Source organism: Stegostoma tigrinum, chromosome 25, assembly GCF_030684315.1.
Source record: "Stegostoma tigrinum isolate sSteTig4 chromosome 25, sSteTig4.hap1, whole genome shotgun sequence".
Taxonomy (NCBI): Eukaryota; Metazoa; Chordata; class Chondrichthyes; order Orectolobiformes; family Stegostomatidae; genus Stegostoma; species Stegostoma tigrinum.
In genome coordinates, this window is record NC_081378.1 from 21,795,539 (window position 1) to 21,811,718 (window position 16,180).

Consider the following 16,180-nt stretch of genomic DNA (forward strand, 5'->3'; position numbering starts at 1 on the left):
TTGCAATATTTGATTCACAGAATTCTGTTTCTAGCAAGTTGAGCCTGAAAATAAGTGCCTCTAATGGGTAGAACTGAAGTCATGAGTTGTACTGATCAAGCAAGCAAGTACCAGAGGAATTAGATTTGGACTGGCCTGTATCTCTGTGTGCCTCCTTTTTAAGGATTAAATATATCTTGACAGCACTGAATTCAGACCTGAGTGATGCAAGCATTATACATTGTTATTATACATACGTGCAATAGAAATTTACATCATATTGGTCACTGGCTTCATCATATATTTTCTTGCATGTTAGGCATTAGTTGAGTTGAATGGTTTTTTTAATTGAGGATCATGAGATTGTTTAAATCATAGATGCTTATAGCACAAAGAGTTTCAGAGCTCATCATGACTGAACTCCATCAATTCAAAACTGACGCCATTTTCACAGTAACCCTGTGTGGTTCTCCAAATTCTTCTGCAACTTTCTTTCAAATAATAACATCTACCTCTTTCTTGCAGAAGTACCTACCAAGCTTAAAGAACCCTCTGCGAAGAAATTTTTCCTAACTTTTCTCCTCCGTTGGTTATTATTTAATGGATGACTTTTTGTTGCCATGTTCAGTTCGAGAAAACTGTCTTTTAATTTGTCCTTAATTGCTGTAAAGCTCTTTTGAGATGTCAATGATTTATGAAAACATTGAGTGTTGTAAAACATAGAATAAGACTTTTCTTAATGTATCACAACACTTAATTTTCAATTTTTCTAAATATTCCCTCTATAATACATTGGGAGTTGGGGGCCTCGCTGGCTTGTCCAGCATTTATTGCTTGTCCCTAGTTGCCCTTGAGAAGGTGATGGTGAGTTGTTGTCTTGAACTGCTACAGTCTATTTGTTGTAGGAAGACCCACCATGCCTTTAGGGAGGGAATTCCAGTATTTGACCCAGCGTCACTGAAGGGACACTGATATATTTCCAAGAGTGGCTTGGAAGAAAACTTGCAGTGATGGTGTTCTGATGTATCTAGTTGGGAGTGGTTGTGGTTCAGAAGGTGCTGCCTGAGGATCTTTGAATTTGTGCAATGGATCTTGTAGATAATATACACTGCTGCAACTGGGTGTTTGCGGAGGAATGAGTGAATGTGCTGCTAACCAAGCTAGCTGCCTTGTCCTGGATGGTATCAAGCTTTGTGAGTGTTGTTTTCAGGTGTTTTCATTTGATTCCTCCTACAATGGGTTAATGTGCATTTTTAATTTTTTCGCCCTGTGTAACCCTGGTATAAGCTGGGTAACAAGATTTTACATTACCTCAGTAGAATTTGCTCCAGTAGTTGGTGAGTTGATACAACAGCTTCCTGTAATGACATTATTCCACTGAAACTTTTATTGCCCAAGCATAATAACAATCAACTACCTAATATTTTAGATTCATGAAACATTGAAAATAAATTACTTGCCCAACAAAATGGCAATTTTCCTGTTAATTTTAGACAAACTGTCAAATTTAATATCTTCACTTTCAGTCAACCGCTAGGCATTTTTTTACGCACTCTACATTTGCATATTCATTGTCTTTTAAAGACCTATTTCGTATAGGCTGTGGTCCAGAATGGATCGCCTTTGAAAGAATAGTGGAAAAAATTGTGTTCTTAACTTTTGCAAATAGTTAGACATATCATGGAAGCAAGATTTTGGGATAAAGGAAGGCCTCAATTATTTAAATAGTCCTGTTAAAGACCAAGTATCGGCATGGTAGACAGAAAGTCCTCCTTTTGTGCTGTAAAATTCTGTGATCTTATTGTGCAATTTCTGAACTGCCTCCAGTTTCACTGTTCTGCCTGGTTTGGACATTTTTTTCCCCCATTTCTGTGTAAATGACATTGAAGTAAAGTAGAAATGTGGTGTTTCCAAGTATTCCCTGTTGTGGTAATTACATAGTACTTAAGCTGACCTGAGCTTCCTCTCTCAAGTACTTGTTATCCACCTTTAAGATATTTTCTAGGTCATGATCAGGATTGTAAAACTTTTCAACTTTTTGAAATGTATGGCTAAGATTTTCTGACACTTAACGTCTGTTCAGGTAGTTTGTTCTCCTTTGATTCCTCTTTCATAAACCCTGTTTGCTGTCATCTGTTCTCTACCTCCTACTCCACTATCCCATTCCTCACCCAAATCACTTTCATGTGGGAATCATGGCAGAGTGGATTTGCAGCTGTTTGATATTGCAACTAAATTCGATCCTGTCCTTTTTTTCAAATGGAATGACTTTTAAAGTTGATCAGGAATTAATAACACAAACCAGTCTAGAATTCGAGCCATCAGAAATGCAGACCCAGAAGCCAAGGTGAGGTGAGCTACAGCGGCGGACAAGAAGAGACGAAGAATGTTCCAAGGCATCCGAAAGCCCACTGCTCTGTCTCTTGATTCCCAGGGCAAGGGCTTCCAGCAGGAAATGGCTGCCTTCAATGCCAAGGGCAGAGACAAACCAGTGGATTGCATTTTGTGTGCCAGCACCACAGTCAAATAGCTCTCTTAACAAGCTGATGTCAGGTCTCCTCTTCAGTCTCCTTGGGCACTGCATGACTGTGGTTTCCCAGATTTGAGGCAATACTGGGAGGGAAGGATTCAGAATCTGAAACAAGATTGGTCACAGCTCATCGCACAACTACACACTGCTCCAAGCCTGCTGTCATGTTCTCATGTAGGTTTGTTTCCATCCAGGACAAAGTTCAGGCCAGGTGGCATGTCGGCCAGTTCCTTTGGTGGTTCCCCAAGATCTTGGAGCTGCTGCATGACATCCAAGATGGTCTCAAAGTGAGCTCGCTGCTGATGTTCCCAATTGCTGTCTCCCTCAATCCTGTCTTATGATTTAGTGATTGTAATGAGGTCATTACAACTGGACCTTCGAGAATATGAGTTCCCTGATTAGTGTTGATAATCTGCCTGTTATAGAATGATGAATAACAGGGATATCGGCCCACTGAGTGCTTGACTCAATGAGAAGCAGTGCTAATGTCAAAGGCTATACATTTGTAAATAAAGGATGATTGACAGGATGCCGGCCACTGAAGAGTTATTTTAATGGCAATGAGAGTGAAGCACATTCCTGAACCGACCCACTTAGAGCGATTGGTGTAAGTGTTTTCTTACATTGTGCTACTGTTTGGGAACAGGTTTGCCATTCAACCCTATGGTCTTGACTCTGTCCGGTGTGTGGAAAAAATGCATTATTTCTTCTGGGCGAACAACTTTGTGGCAGATGAGAAACAACAAGTAATTCTCCTGACAGCCTGTGCCGCTAAAGCTGAAGTGTCGTCAGGATCCTAAACTTCTGCGGCTCAATATCTTAAAACTTCTCAAGTTGATTGACATAGTGAAAGAATATTATGACCTCAAGGCAGTTTTAGTTCTGAGATGCTAGCCCTTTTACTCAGCAATTTTACAACCAGGAGAATCCATAATTGGCATTTTTGACTTGGTTCAGATGACTGGCAGAAGCCAATGAATTGGGCTTAACCCTTAAAGAGATACTTAGAAATTGTCTAATGTGGAGGATTAATGATGTGACTATGCAAAAAAGCCTTCTGGATGAAACTGAACTGGACTTCAAACAGACACTGCAACTGGTCTTATCATTAGAAAATGTGGCAAGTGGAGCATGTGAGTTGTAAGACATTCCGCTGGAAGTGAACAACTTCACCAGAGCTTTGGGAACACAACTTGAATGCAGGCAACTGCATCATCTTGCTCAGGAAATATCCTGATAAAAGTAACTGCAGGTTGGCACAGCAGAAACCGAAACAAAGTCAAATCTTGACCAAACAGTTTCAATTTTATTCAGGATTCTGTCTGTAAGACGTTCTAATAGATATGTGGATTTGAGACAATAAAAGAGCCCTGCTAGACATAAATGGAGTAAGTTGATTCATTGGCTGGTGTCCAGTACAGTTCCTATCAGGGAAACTTCACCTGCATCTGGTTTGGAACAGTTAAATTACTAAGGAACATCTAAATCAGAACCAGTTAAGGTAAATGTCAGGTTAATGGCCAACTGGTTCAAATTGAGTTCAATATCAGTTGTATCAGTGATTGCAGGACCAGTCTTATAATAAAATTTGCTGTGTCTTTAGCCTTTAAATTTGCACAGGACTTTAACTAGGCGGGGAACCTTTGCAGATTAAGTGTACAACCTCTGTTCTGGTCGCTTATGAAAGGCAGCTGATTTGGTTACCAGTGATTTGCGGTAGAATGTTTGGGTCCAAGCTTGATGGGGTGAAATGGGTTGCAAGAGAATCACTGAGATTGGCTCAGCATTTTTTTGATTAGAAAACGGCTGCCAGCATGACATCCTAATTAAATGCTTGGACATTTTCCTGCAAGGTCTAGGGACTGTCAGAGGAGCCAAAGCGACTTTGCAGGTTTACCAGGAAGCAGTACCTGATTCTGCAAAGCCTGTCAGTGCCATTTGCTTTATGGACAAAAGTAGAAGCAAAATTCAGCAGTTGGAAAGTAAAATAATCATGAAACCAGTCAAATTTGTGAAATGGGCAGCACCATTGTACCAGTTTTGAAGCTCAGTGCGTCAGTATGTCTTTGTAGGATTTTAAACAAACAGTCAATCATTTTTTGCAGTTGGATAAATACTGAATCCCGCAGGATTTGTGCACAAAACTGGCGAGTGATTTGTCCTTAATGAAGCTTAACATAAACCACACTTACTTGTAGTTGCTTTCAGACCAGGATTCCTAGAAGGAAGTTACAATTTATACCCATAAGAGTTTGTACCAATATATGACACTGTCACTTGGCATATCATTTGCCTGTTCACTTTTTCAGTGGATGATGGAGACTGTTTTGCAGGGTCTACCTCAGGTTGCCATTTACCTCGATGATTTCCTGATCACAGAAAAACTAATAGAGAAGTAAGCATTATCTTCACTCAAAGCGTTGTGAATCTATGGAATTCTGTCCTAGTGGCTCGTGGATGTTCCATCGTCGAAAATATTTAAGGCTGGGTAAGCAGATTTTTAGTGCAGGGATGCAAATGGAGATTGAGCAGGAAGTGGGTTTGCTTGGCGGTGATTATTTTGAAAGGCAGATCAAACCTGATGGGATGCAGCTTCTGCTCATATTTACGTGTGTTTGAGAGGAATAATGATCGACTTTCCTAAAATCACCATATATCCTTTTGATCTCACTACAGATATCCTGAGTCTTGTATGGAGGACCAGAGCCTAGCATTGTACAAGTTAGCAGAGCACTGTCAATCTCTTGCGTATTTCCACTTATCCACCGAGGCTGCCAAACTTAGGTTGTTCTCAGAAAACATATGTTTGTGTTGGAGAATGTGGATAAAGCATTGTTAGAAGAAACTGTTCCTGGATAAATACATACACATTGCCAAGCATGAGGCCAGATATGTTCCTCAAAAGAAGAATAGGAAAATCAGGTAACATAGGATGCCCGTCTTCTGCTTTATGAAGTGGTATGGAGTAATGTCACATATTTCTGCAGCGCTAAGTCTTTCATTCTGTGGGTCTTAGAGTATTTGGAAGTGTTTAAAAAAGGATGGTTCAATTTTGAGAGTGTAAAGAACTGATGGCAAATGAACAATATGACCAAAGATTGTGGTTTTGAATCTGATCCACATGTAGAAGTTGTGAAATCACCTCAAGCAACTGCTGTGCCAGAGAGAGATTGTTTCCAGGTCTGTTGTGCTGTACACAAATAACGTTGTCTGTATTGTGCCTTACACTTAAATATCAGAAATCTGGAAGTACAGCCAGCATTGAGTCCACAATGATGATTGCATTGGCCTGTGTGAAAATTAGTGTAGTTGCAGCTTAAGACTGGCTTTAGTGAATCTATAGATAATAGTGTGAAGCTGGATGAGCACAGCAGGCCAAGCAGCATCTTAGGAGCACAAAAGTTGACGTTTCGAGCCTAGACCCTTAATCAGAAAAGGTGGATGGGGAGAGAATTCTGAAATAAATAGGGAGAGAGGGGGAGGTGGACTGAAGATGGATAGAGGAGATGATAGGTGGAGAGGAGAGTATGGGTGGGGAGGTAGGGAGGGGATAGGTCAGTCTGGGGAGGACGGACAGGTCAAGGGGGCGGGATGAGGTTAGGACGTAGGAAATGGAGGTGTGGCTTGAGGTTGGAGGAGGGGATGGGTGAGAGGGAGAACAGATTAGGCAGGCTGGGATGAGCTGGGCTGGTTTTGGGATGCAGTTGGGGGAAGGGGAGATTTTGAAGCAGGTGAAATCTACATTGATACCATTAGGCCGCAGGGTTCCCAAGCGGAATATGAGACACGGTTCCTGCAACCTACGGGTGGCATCATTAAGGCACTGCAGGAGGCCCAGGATGGACATGTCGTCTAAAGAATGGGAGGGGGAGTTGAAATAGTTTGTGATTGGGAGGTGCAGTTGTTTGCTGCGAACCAAGCGTAGGTGTTCTGCAAAGCGGTCCCCAAGCCTCCACTTGGTTTCCCCAATGTAGAGGAAGCCACACCGTGTACAGCGGATGCAGTATACCACATTGGCAGATGTGCAAGTGAACATCTGCTTGATGTGGAAAGTAATCTTGGGGCCTGGGATGGGGGTGAGGGAGGAGGTGTGGGGGCAGGTGTAGCACTTCCTGCGGTTGCAGGGGAAAGTGCCGGGTGTGGTGGGGTTGGAGGGGAGTGTGGAGCAGACAAGGGAGTCGCGGAGAGAGTGGTCTTTCCGGAAGGCAAACAAGGGTGGGGAAGGAAAAATGTCTTTGGTGGTGGGGTCGGATTGTAGATGGCGAAGTGTTGGAGGATGATGCGTTGTATCCGGAGGTTGGTGGGTGTTATGTGAGGACTAGGGGGATTCTCTTGGGGCGGTTATTGCGAGGGCGGGTGTGAGGGATGAGGTGCGGGAAATGAGGGGGAGAGACGGTCGAGGGCGTTCTCGACCACTGCAGGGGCGAAGTTGCGGACCTTGAAGAACGAGGACATCTGGGATGTGTGAGAGTGGAATGCCTCATCCTGGGAGCAGATGTGGCGGAGATGAAGGAATTGGGTATAGGGGATGGAATTTTTGTAGGAAGGTGGTGGGAGGAGATGTGTTCCAGGTAGCTGTGGGAGTTGGTGGGCTTGAAATGGACGTCGGTTTGTAGGTGGTTGCCTGAGATGGAGACTGAGAGGTCCAGGAAGGTAAAGGATGTGTTGGAGATGGTCCAGGTGAACTTGAGGTTGGGGTGGAAGGTGTTGGTAAAGTGGATGAACTGTTCAAGCTCCTCTTGGGAGCATGAGGCGGCGCCGATGCAGTCATCAATGTAATGGAGGAAGAGGTGGGGTTTTGGGCCAGTGTAGTTAGGAAAGAGGGACTGTTCCACATAACCTACTAAGAGGCAGGCATGAATCTATAAATCTCTCATCATACGTTATAAAATCGCACAGGAGTTTTTTTTAAAAACAAATGCTTAATACAAATTTTTCCCAGTACAAAAAAGTGGAACTTGAATGTACAAAAATGTCTGTCTGGATTAAGCTTTCCCACGTTCTAATAAAAAATTAACCTTGTCACTCCTGCATCACTGCGGGAGAACGACAGGAAGCTTGAGGTTGTCCAGTGTGCTTGTATGCAAGTTTTCCCATATATAGACAACATAGCTTCAGCTTACCTGATGGAACTAAGATATGAGTAATGAAACATTTCAACTGAAGTAATCAACATTAAATTAAACCATGACATCCGTGTCAAATGAGCAATTTATGGACTGGTTTGAAACTGTGCAGGACATTGTTATGTTGTTTAAAATGTTGCTGTTTATCACTAAAGACATTATAATGAATAACATTTCATGCTCAGAAGGTGTTCAAGTTGTATGTTATGGAGGTCTAGGTTTGGAACAGAGAAATTATTCCCTTTGCCAGAAGGATCTAGAACAAGAGGACAGTGATATAAGGTGAATGCCAGAATAACCAATGGCAACATGAGGAAAGCCATTTTTGTGGTTAAAATCTGGAATGCACTGTTTGACGGTATATTTGAAGTGGATTCAATCATGACTTTGAAAAGAGAATTAGTTAAGTTCCAAAGACAGAAAGTTGCAGGCTACAAGGAGTGGGACTAGTGGAGTTGGTCTTGTAGTGAACTGACACAGATGTGATAAGCTGAATGGCTGCCTTGTATGCTACAGTAGTTCCATGATTCTATGAAAGATTTGATTTTTGAAGGAAGAATGGGGACTCCACAAACTACTTGGAACCACTAAGTCAGGGATAGAGAACTGGGGAATATAAGTGCAACAGCTTGGTTGAAGTGACGTTGGTTTGAAAAATGGAATTTTAGGAAGAGAATTTCAGTTAAGAGGATGTAGCAACTAAAAGCTTACCACGAGTGGTTCCAGCTGCAGCTTATAATAATTTGTGTCTTTTGGAGAATAATGGCATTTTAGTCAAATTTACTGCTTTGGCTGTTCTAAAGCTTGGTTTATGAATTAAACTGTTGCAAATGAAGTTGCAAGAAATGAAACTGCAGCTGCAATAATGCCATAGTCCTACAGTATGGAAACAAATCCTTCAGTCCAACTTGTAGATGCCAGTGAGGTTTCCCAAACTAAACTAGCCCTGTTTGCGTGCATTTGGCCCATAATCCATCTAAAACTTCCAATTCATACCTGTCCAAATGATTTAAATGTTGTGGCTATACCTGCATTTACCACTTCCTCTGGCAGTTCATTCCACAGATGAACCACCCTCTGTGAAAATGTTGCCTTTTAAATCCTTCCCCCCCCCCCCCCATCTTAAAATTGTGCCCTCTCTAGTTTGGAACTCCCCTACCGTAGGGAAAAGAACTTAGCTCCTCACTTTATCTGTGTCCTTTTTTAGTTTGTAAACCTCTGTGAAGTTTCCCTTCAATAATATGATTGAATCTAGAATACCGGAAAGTGAGAAGATAAAATCCAGTACCGGGGCCCTTTGCTGAAACAAAGGAGATAACAAAAGGATGAGGGAGGAGTTGTCTAAAGTAGACTGAAAGCAAAGACTTAATGGTGGGTCATTTTGAGGAACGGTGGAGGACTTTCAAAGCAATTTTTCAAAGTGCACAGCAAAAGTATACGCCAGTGAAAAGGAAGGATTGTAGGAAAAGGGGTAATCAGCCAGGGATGCCTAAGGAAATAAGGGTGGCTATCAAACTGGAAAATAAGGCACACAAAGCTGCAAAGACCAATGAGAAACTAGAAGATTGGGAAAACTTTAAAGGACAACTGAAAGCTGCAAAAAAGCTAAAGAAAAGAAAGATGTATTATGAGAATAAACTAGCTCAGAATATAAAGACAGCTGATGTGTCTACAAATATATAAAATGATAAAGAGTGGACATGAATAACATACCAATAATTGATGACAAGAAGACTATGGTAGGTGAGGACCTAGAGACAATAATTATCACAAAAGAGACAGTGTTGAACAAGCTAATGGAGCTAAAGGTAGACAAGTCTCCTGGCCCTGGTGGAATGCATCCCAGGGTACTAAAAGATATGGCAGAAGAAGTAGCAAATGCACTCTTGACGATTTTCCAAAATTTGCTGGACTCTGGGGCATTTCCAGCAGATGGAAAACAGCAAATACGATGTCACTGTTTCTAAAAAAAAAGGAGTTAGATAAAAGATGAGTAACTATCGGCCAGTTAGCTTAACTTCTGTAGTGGGGAAAATGCTTGAATGGAAGATTGAAGGGAGAAATAGCAAGATATCTTAGATAGAACTTGTCCCACTGGGCGGACGCAGCGTGGCTTCATGAAGGGCAGGTCACATTTAGCTAATTTAGTGGAACTCTGTGAAGATGTTATGAGCGCGGTGGACAATGGGGCCCAGTAGATATGGTATATCTAGATTTCTAAAAGGCATTCAACAAGTTGCTGCACAAAAGGCAATGGCATAAGATAAAGGTGAAAGGTGTTACAGGCAATGTATTAACATGGATAGAGAATTGGTTAACCAACAGGAAGCAAAAAGTGGGATAAATGAGTGCATTTATGGTTGAGCATCAATGACTAGTGGTGTGCCTCAGAAATCAGTGTTGGGACTGCAGTTGTTTACAGTTTGCATAGATGATTTGGAGTTGGGGAACCATGTGTAGTGTATCAAAGTTTGCCGATGACACTAAGATGAGTAGTAGAGCAAAGCATGCAGGGAATTCTGAAAGCCTGTAGATGGATATAGATGGTTTCTGAGCGGGCAAAGGTCTGGCAGATGGAGTACGATATTGATAAATGTGAAATCATCCATTTTGGTAGGAATTATAGTAAAAAGTGGGAGTATTTGAACGATAATGAATTGAGGCTAGGTATCCTTGTGCATGAATTGCAGAAGGTTTGCTTGCAGGTGCAACAGGTAATTAAGGCAAATGAAATTTTGCCCTTCGTTGCTGAAGGGATTGAGTTTAAAAGCAAGGAGTTTATGTTAGTGCCGTATAGGGTGTTGGTGAGGCCACACCTGGAGCACTGTGCAGTTTTGGCCTCCTTACTTGAGAGAGGATGTGCTGTGCACTGGAGGGGTTGCGGAAGAGATTCACGAGGTTGATTCTGGAGTTGAGAGAGTTGACTTATGATGAGACAGTATATTGGGATTATATTCATTGGAATTTAGAAGAATGAGGGGGTATCTTATAGAAATTCAAAATTATGAAGTGAATAGATAATGTAAAAGCCGGGAGGATGTTTTCAATGACAGATGAAACTAGAACAAAAGACAGCCTCAAAATTAGAGGGAGCAGATTTAGGACTGAATTGACAAGGAGCGTCTTCACCCAAAGAGTTGTGTATCTGTAGAATTCCCTGCCCAGTGAAGAGTTGAGACTTCCTCATTGAATATTTTTAAATCTTAGATTTTTTGAACAGTAAATGCATTAAGGGTTATGGTGAAGAGGGTGGGTAAGTGGAGCTGAGGCCACAAAAAGATCAGCCATGATCTTGTTGAATGGCGGAGTGGGCTCGAAGGGCCAGATGGCTTACTCTCGCTCCTGGTTCTTAAGTGATTATTTTATCCAATAGTTCCTCATAATATCACTTCATTTTTCCACAGGTATAACAAAATAAAATTATTTCAAGTGGAAACTAAACAGTTGTGGATATTGAGTAGTTTCAGTGACATCAGTGTGAAATTAGGATTTGAGCTGAGTTTTTAAATTTACAATTATCATCTTGTTCTTGTGGAGAAAAATTGAACTTAACTGAGCGCACATAAGTTAAAAAAAATCTTCTAACTGAGAAACAGAAGGATGCGAATAATAGTGTAAAGTTTGAGATTTGAATAATATACATTATGTGAAGAATCGGTGGTTAGCACTGCAGCCTTTAGCATCAGGGACCTGGGTTTGATTCTACCCTTAGGCAACTGTCTGTCCGGAGGTTGCATATTTTCCCCATGTGTCCTGGTGCTCTGGTTTGCTCCCACAGTCCAAAGATGCGCAGGTTAGATGAATTGGCCACTTTAAATTGTCCATAATATGCAGGGATGAGTAGGCTACAGGTGGGTTAGCCACAGGTAATGCAGAGTTACAGGGGTTAGTTAGGTCTGGGTAGGATGTTGTTCGGAGGGCCAGTGTAGACTCGATGGTTCAATGGCATGCTTCCACACTGTAGGGATTCTTTCACTCTGTGATTCTAAGAGAAGGAATTTCAGCCATTCAACTACTCGAGAATGTTCAATGAGTCGGTGAGGTTATGGCTGATCTGTGGCCTCACTCCATATATCTGCCTTTGGCCCAGACCCCTTAATAGTTTTGCTTAACAAAAAATTATCTATCAGATTTACAGTTAACAGCTGATCTAGGATTAGCTGCCATTTTTGGAAGAGAATTCCAAACATCTTGCAGAATGTGGGAAGTAAATAATTTTGAACAAATTTGAATAATGACTATTTACTCTCACCTGTAATGTATTTTAAACAAACTGGTATTTTTCCAATGTCTCTGATGTTAGATTATCCATAAAAGAGAAACTTCTTTTTTCCATAAAGGCACCACTTGATAAACCATACTTAATAGGAAGGTCAGGCCTCAACTGTGCCAAGTTGAATCAGAAATTGAGGGATTGCTGTTTCTGGTTAAGGAAGGGGAGAAATGAACAGGATTTCTTATTTCAGTTAATATCCACTGACCACTAATGGAAAGGACTTCTTAATAATGCAAGTGGATAATGTTTGGGCATTGCATCAGTAAACACGATCAGGTGGGGAGGGTACTGATTGAAATCTGTTTGCCTCTTTTCTGCCCATTTGATCAATTCAGTCAGATTTCCTTCATACCCATCCAATTTCTGTCTGAAATTACTGATCGTCTTTGCTTCCGCCACTGTTGTAGATAGTGTGTTCCAGGTCATTTCCACTTTCTGCGCTTTAAAAAAAATTCTTCCATACATACTCCTCTGCATCGCTTACCAAAACCTTAAACTGCCAATCCTTGCACAGCCAGTTAGTGGAAACAGTTTTCATTGTCTAAAACTTGTGTAGCTTATACATTTCTGTCAAATGTCCCCCTACATCTCCTTAGTTTAAAGACCACAACTACCAACCTAAACTTTTAGCTACAATTCATTATTCTTGGAACCATTAAGTAACAATTCAAACTTATAAAGGACCTTAACTTAGTGAAATGTCACATGACTAAACTGGTTAAAGAGATAGTGCTAAGCACTGTTTTGAAGGTGAAGACATTTCAGGATCAGATTCCAGAGCTTAGATGCTAGATTGTTGAAGGCATGGTGTATGAAGGAAGTTAGTATCGAATCATTTCTGCTTTCAGCTTTATTTACGGCAAAGAATGCAGGAGTTTGACATTTCGCTTTACAGGCTTCTTACGCCTTTTACAATCTTTGCTGTCCTGAGGAAGTGTCATTGAACCTGAAACTTTAACTCTGATTTGTCTCTGTAGATGCTGCCAGATCTTAGCATTTCCAGCAATTTCTGTTTTTGTTTCTGTTTTCCAGCACCCACAGTTCTTTCATTGTTTTATAACCTTAGCTGTGACTGTTTATCTTCACTTGCAAAGCCACACCTCCTTTGTGGCAGATGTAATTTCCAATGCTGGTGAATGGCTGGAGAAAACAGTGCTGGCTTAGTGATAAAGCTTATAAGTTATTGTGTTATGATGAGCATTGTACTTAGAGTGCAACAATCCAAGTTCATATTTGTAAAATCAGGATGTGAATAAGTATAAGTGGGGTAGAAGTGCATTGGGAACTTAGGGCACCCATATACAAATGACAGACAATAGCAATCCGGATTAATCGGTCAATTAAAAATGGGAAACAAAGCACTAGGTTTATTTCCAGAGAAATACAATTCAAAATCAGAAATTGTTAACTTATGCAGAATCATAGTTCTATGAATAGATTTACAATATTACTACCAGTACTTTTAGGTAATTACTAACAGGCTGAACAGGCTGAGACTCTTTTCTCTGGAAAAGAGAAGACTAAGGGTTTTAACGGAATAGAGGTTTTAAAAATTCTGAACTGGTTTGATGGGATAGGTGTCGGGGTTACTACTGTGAAAGTATGTTCAAAGCAAAATAAAAAGTAACATCACCACATGCCTTACCAGATCATTCGAGAGAGGCATGTGGTGGTGGTTTAACCTGAGTCATTTGCCTCAGGCAAGGGGTTGAGAAGAAAAGCCTTTCGTTGAAACCTTGACCGCTGCAGCAATTGAACCCATGCTGTTGGCATCAATCTGCATCAGAAATCACTTGTCCAGCCAACTGAACTAATCCATTATCTGTAAAGAATGTTGGTGGGGAAACTGGTTGAAACTTCTATGTTAAGGTCATTTTAAACAGTGTCATACAGCTTTTGTGTGGTGTTGAGTTAAAGAACAGCTCATGTGAATATGTTCAGTCACTAGCCATCATGGTAGCCAACTGCACAAGTTTAAACATGTGATATATCAAGCCAGGTTTTACTTTGGAATTTGACTTGTGCAATGTTACTGTCAGCTGGGATAGTGATATAGTGAATTTTAGAGCAAAGAAATAGGTCTGTGTTCCTGTTAATTCTTTTCCCAAGTCTCCCCTCACATTAATATTTCTAAACATATTCTTTTGTTCCGTTCTCCCTCAGGTAATTCTTGAATGCACCAAAACTGTATGCCTCAAAGATCCCATGTTGTAGTGAGAGCTCCACATTCTCACCACTGAGAAACCACATTCTTACCACAGAAAATAAGTTCCTCCTTGGATTCTGGCTATATGTGTGTGACAACAATCCTATATCCATGGTCAACAGAATTGTTCTTTCAGGTCCATGTTCAGAAGTTTAGGAGAAACTTGTTTTCTTTGTGGGAAGAATGTGTTTCTCAGTGGTGAGAATGTGGAACTTTCCGAACAACATGGAGTCTTAGAATTGAAGAGCATTAATGTATTTGAGATGTACATGAGGGAGAAAGGAGTAGCAATATAAGAGTACTAGTTAAAGTAGGAGGAGGTTGTGTAAAGAATAATATCAGATCAATCATTTTGAAAACTTACTGGTTTCTGTAGAATTCACCAATATTCTAGTGAACGTTTGTTAGCATTCTTTGTTCCCTGATGCAAAATGCATTTTGATAACTTCTAGCAACTTCGAAAATACTTAGCCAGTTATTAATAGGGACAGGAGTTATAACAGTTAGTGATCAAATTATTCATGTGTTTAGAAATATCCCCACTGTAGTAAGTAATTGCCTCATGGGTTTCGAATTATTCTGATATTTATTCTTGACATAGCTCAAAACTGTCTCAGTGCACTTTGTGGACTGTTATGTACAAAAGAGTTACTTTATAAGGTCTCATGAAATGATGAAATGAATGATCAGTTAAATGGGTTTTAGTTGAGAAAGGAATAGCTCTCACATTGCTACTGTTCTGTAGAGTACATTTTTTAACATTCACCTGACCGTTGCAACCGGCAGGCAGGACTTAAATGTCTCGGCTAAGGGTAGCACACTGACTGTCCAGCACTTTCCTCAGTATTGAGCTGATCAGCTTAAATCACATGGTCAAGTCCTAGCTAGGTATGTAAGCCCGCTTCTTCCTGTATCTGCTGCAAGATTGCTACAGACTGATCTGATCTATCTGTATTCACCACATTAGATCTCAGCAAACTGCTCTCAAAGACCACTTCTTTTTTATATTAATTTTGAAATTACAAGTTGAAAGGTGACTTTACATGAGAGGATACTGCAGAGGAAGTTGTTTGGTTTGATGATCCTTCTTGTCTCCACTGGTATGTATAGCATGCATAGTTTTGTGGCTTGAGTGCTCCTTTGCTTGTATAATTGAAGTTGCAGTTTACCACTTCCTGTACAATATTCTTTTTCACTTCCTAAGATTTCGTGCACAGACCTTTTGAAAACGTACTTGTTAGTTTAGGAACTGTAAGCAAATGTTCTTTCCTTTTTAAAAAAAAATACTGTTACTTCACCAATGCAAACATTACAGTTTGAAAATATTTTACATTGTACAGAAATGAATGAATTATACATAATGCTTCTGCAAGCTGAAAAAAATCAAGTTCTCAATCGTCAGACTGCTGAGAAGATCAGCCTGACTAATAGTGGTAATGGTGAAAGATCAAATCAACTAAAATAGGGTTATTTGAGGAGTGTCAGAAAGCAGTCAGTATTCAAACCGAAGCCAAAATTGGCAGTTATATTTTGGAATAAGGACAAGGTGTGTAAGATTTACATAGAGAGAGGTCTGATTCACAGTGATCCTTACAATGACATTGCAGATATTTAATGTTCTCCTAATGATTTGCGTTAGATAATGTGGCTGGCGGTTTAATGGATTAGTACAGCATTGCCATTGATGATGTGATGGTGGCACTGAGGCAGGTTTGCATGCTCTCTGAATTGATTTAATAAGAGCCTGGAGTAAGGCATTTAGCCCCTTGAGCCTGTTCTGCCATTCAGTACTTTCATGGCTGATGATCATGACTTGTCAAGGTTTCAGGATCATTTTCCTGCCCATTTTCCATTACCTTTTGATTCTCCCCTAATTTGAGATATTTATCTCGGCTTTGAATATATTCAATTACTCAGGCTGCAGATCTCAATGGTCAAAAATTCAAAAGATTTACTACCCACTTAGATTCAGTTACTCACCTCTGTCTTGGAATGGGGACCCCTTATTGTTTTTAACTGTGCATCGTAGTTCTTGACTGCCTCGTGAAAGGGAACACCGACTC

General features: G+C 40.6%; 1 protein-coding gene across 5 annotated transcripts in view; it reads left to right on the forward strand.

The window, feature by feature from the left end:
• Positions 1-16,180, forward strand: part of sbf1 (SET binding factor 1) — a 250,244-nt gene that overhangs the window by 56,824 nt on the left and 177,240 nt on the right. Inside the window, exon 1 of one of the 5 annotated variants that reach the window (XM_059654535.1) lies at positions 15,181-15,217. The exons of the other annotated variants lie outside the window; for them this stretch is intronic. Coding sequence (XP_059510518.1) covers positions 15,196-15,217 — 22 coding nt within the window. The 5' untranslated portion in view covers positions 15,181-15,195. Of the gene's footprint in view, positions 1-15,180; positions 15,218-16,180 lie in introns of those variants that run through there. 5 annotated transcript variants of the gene reach the window in all.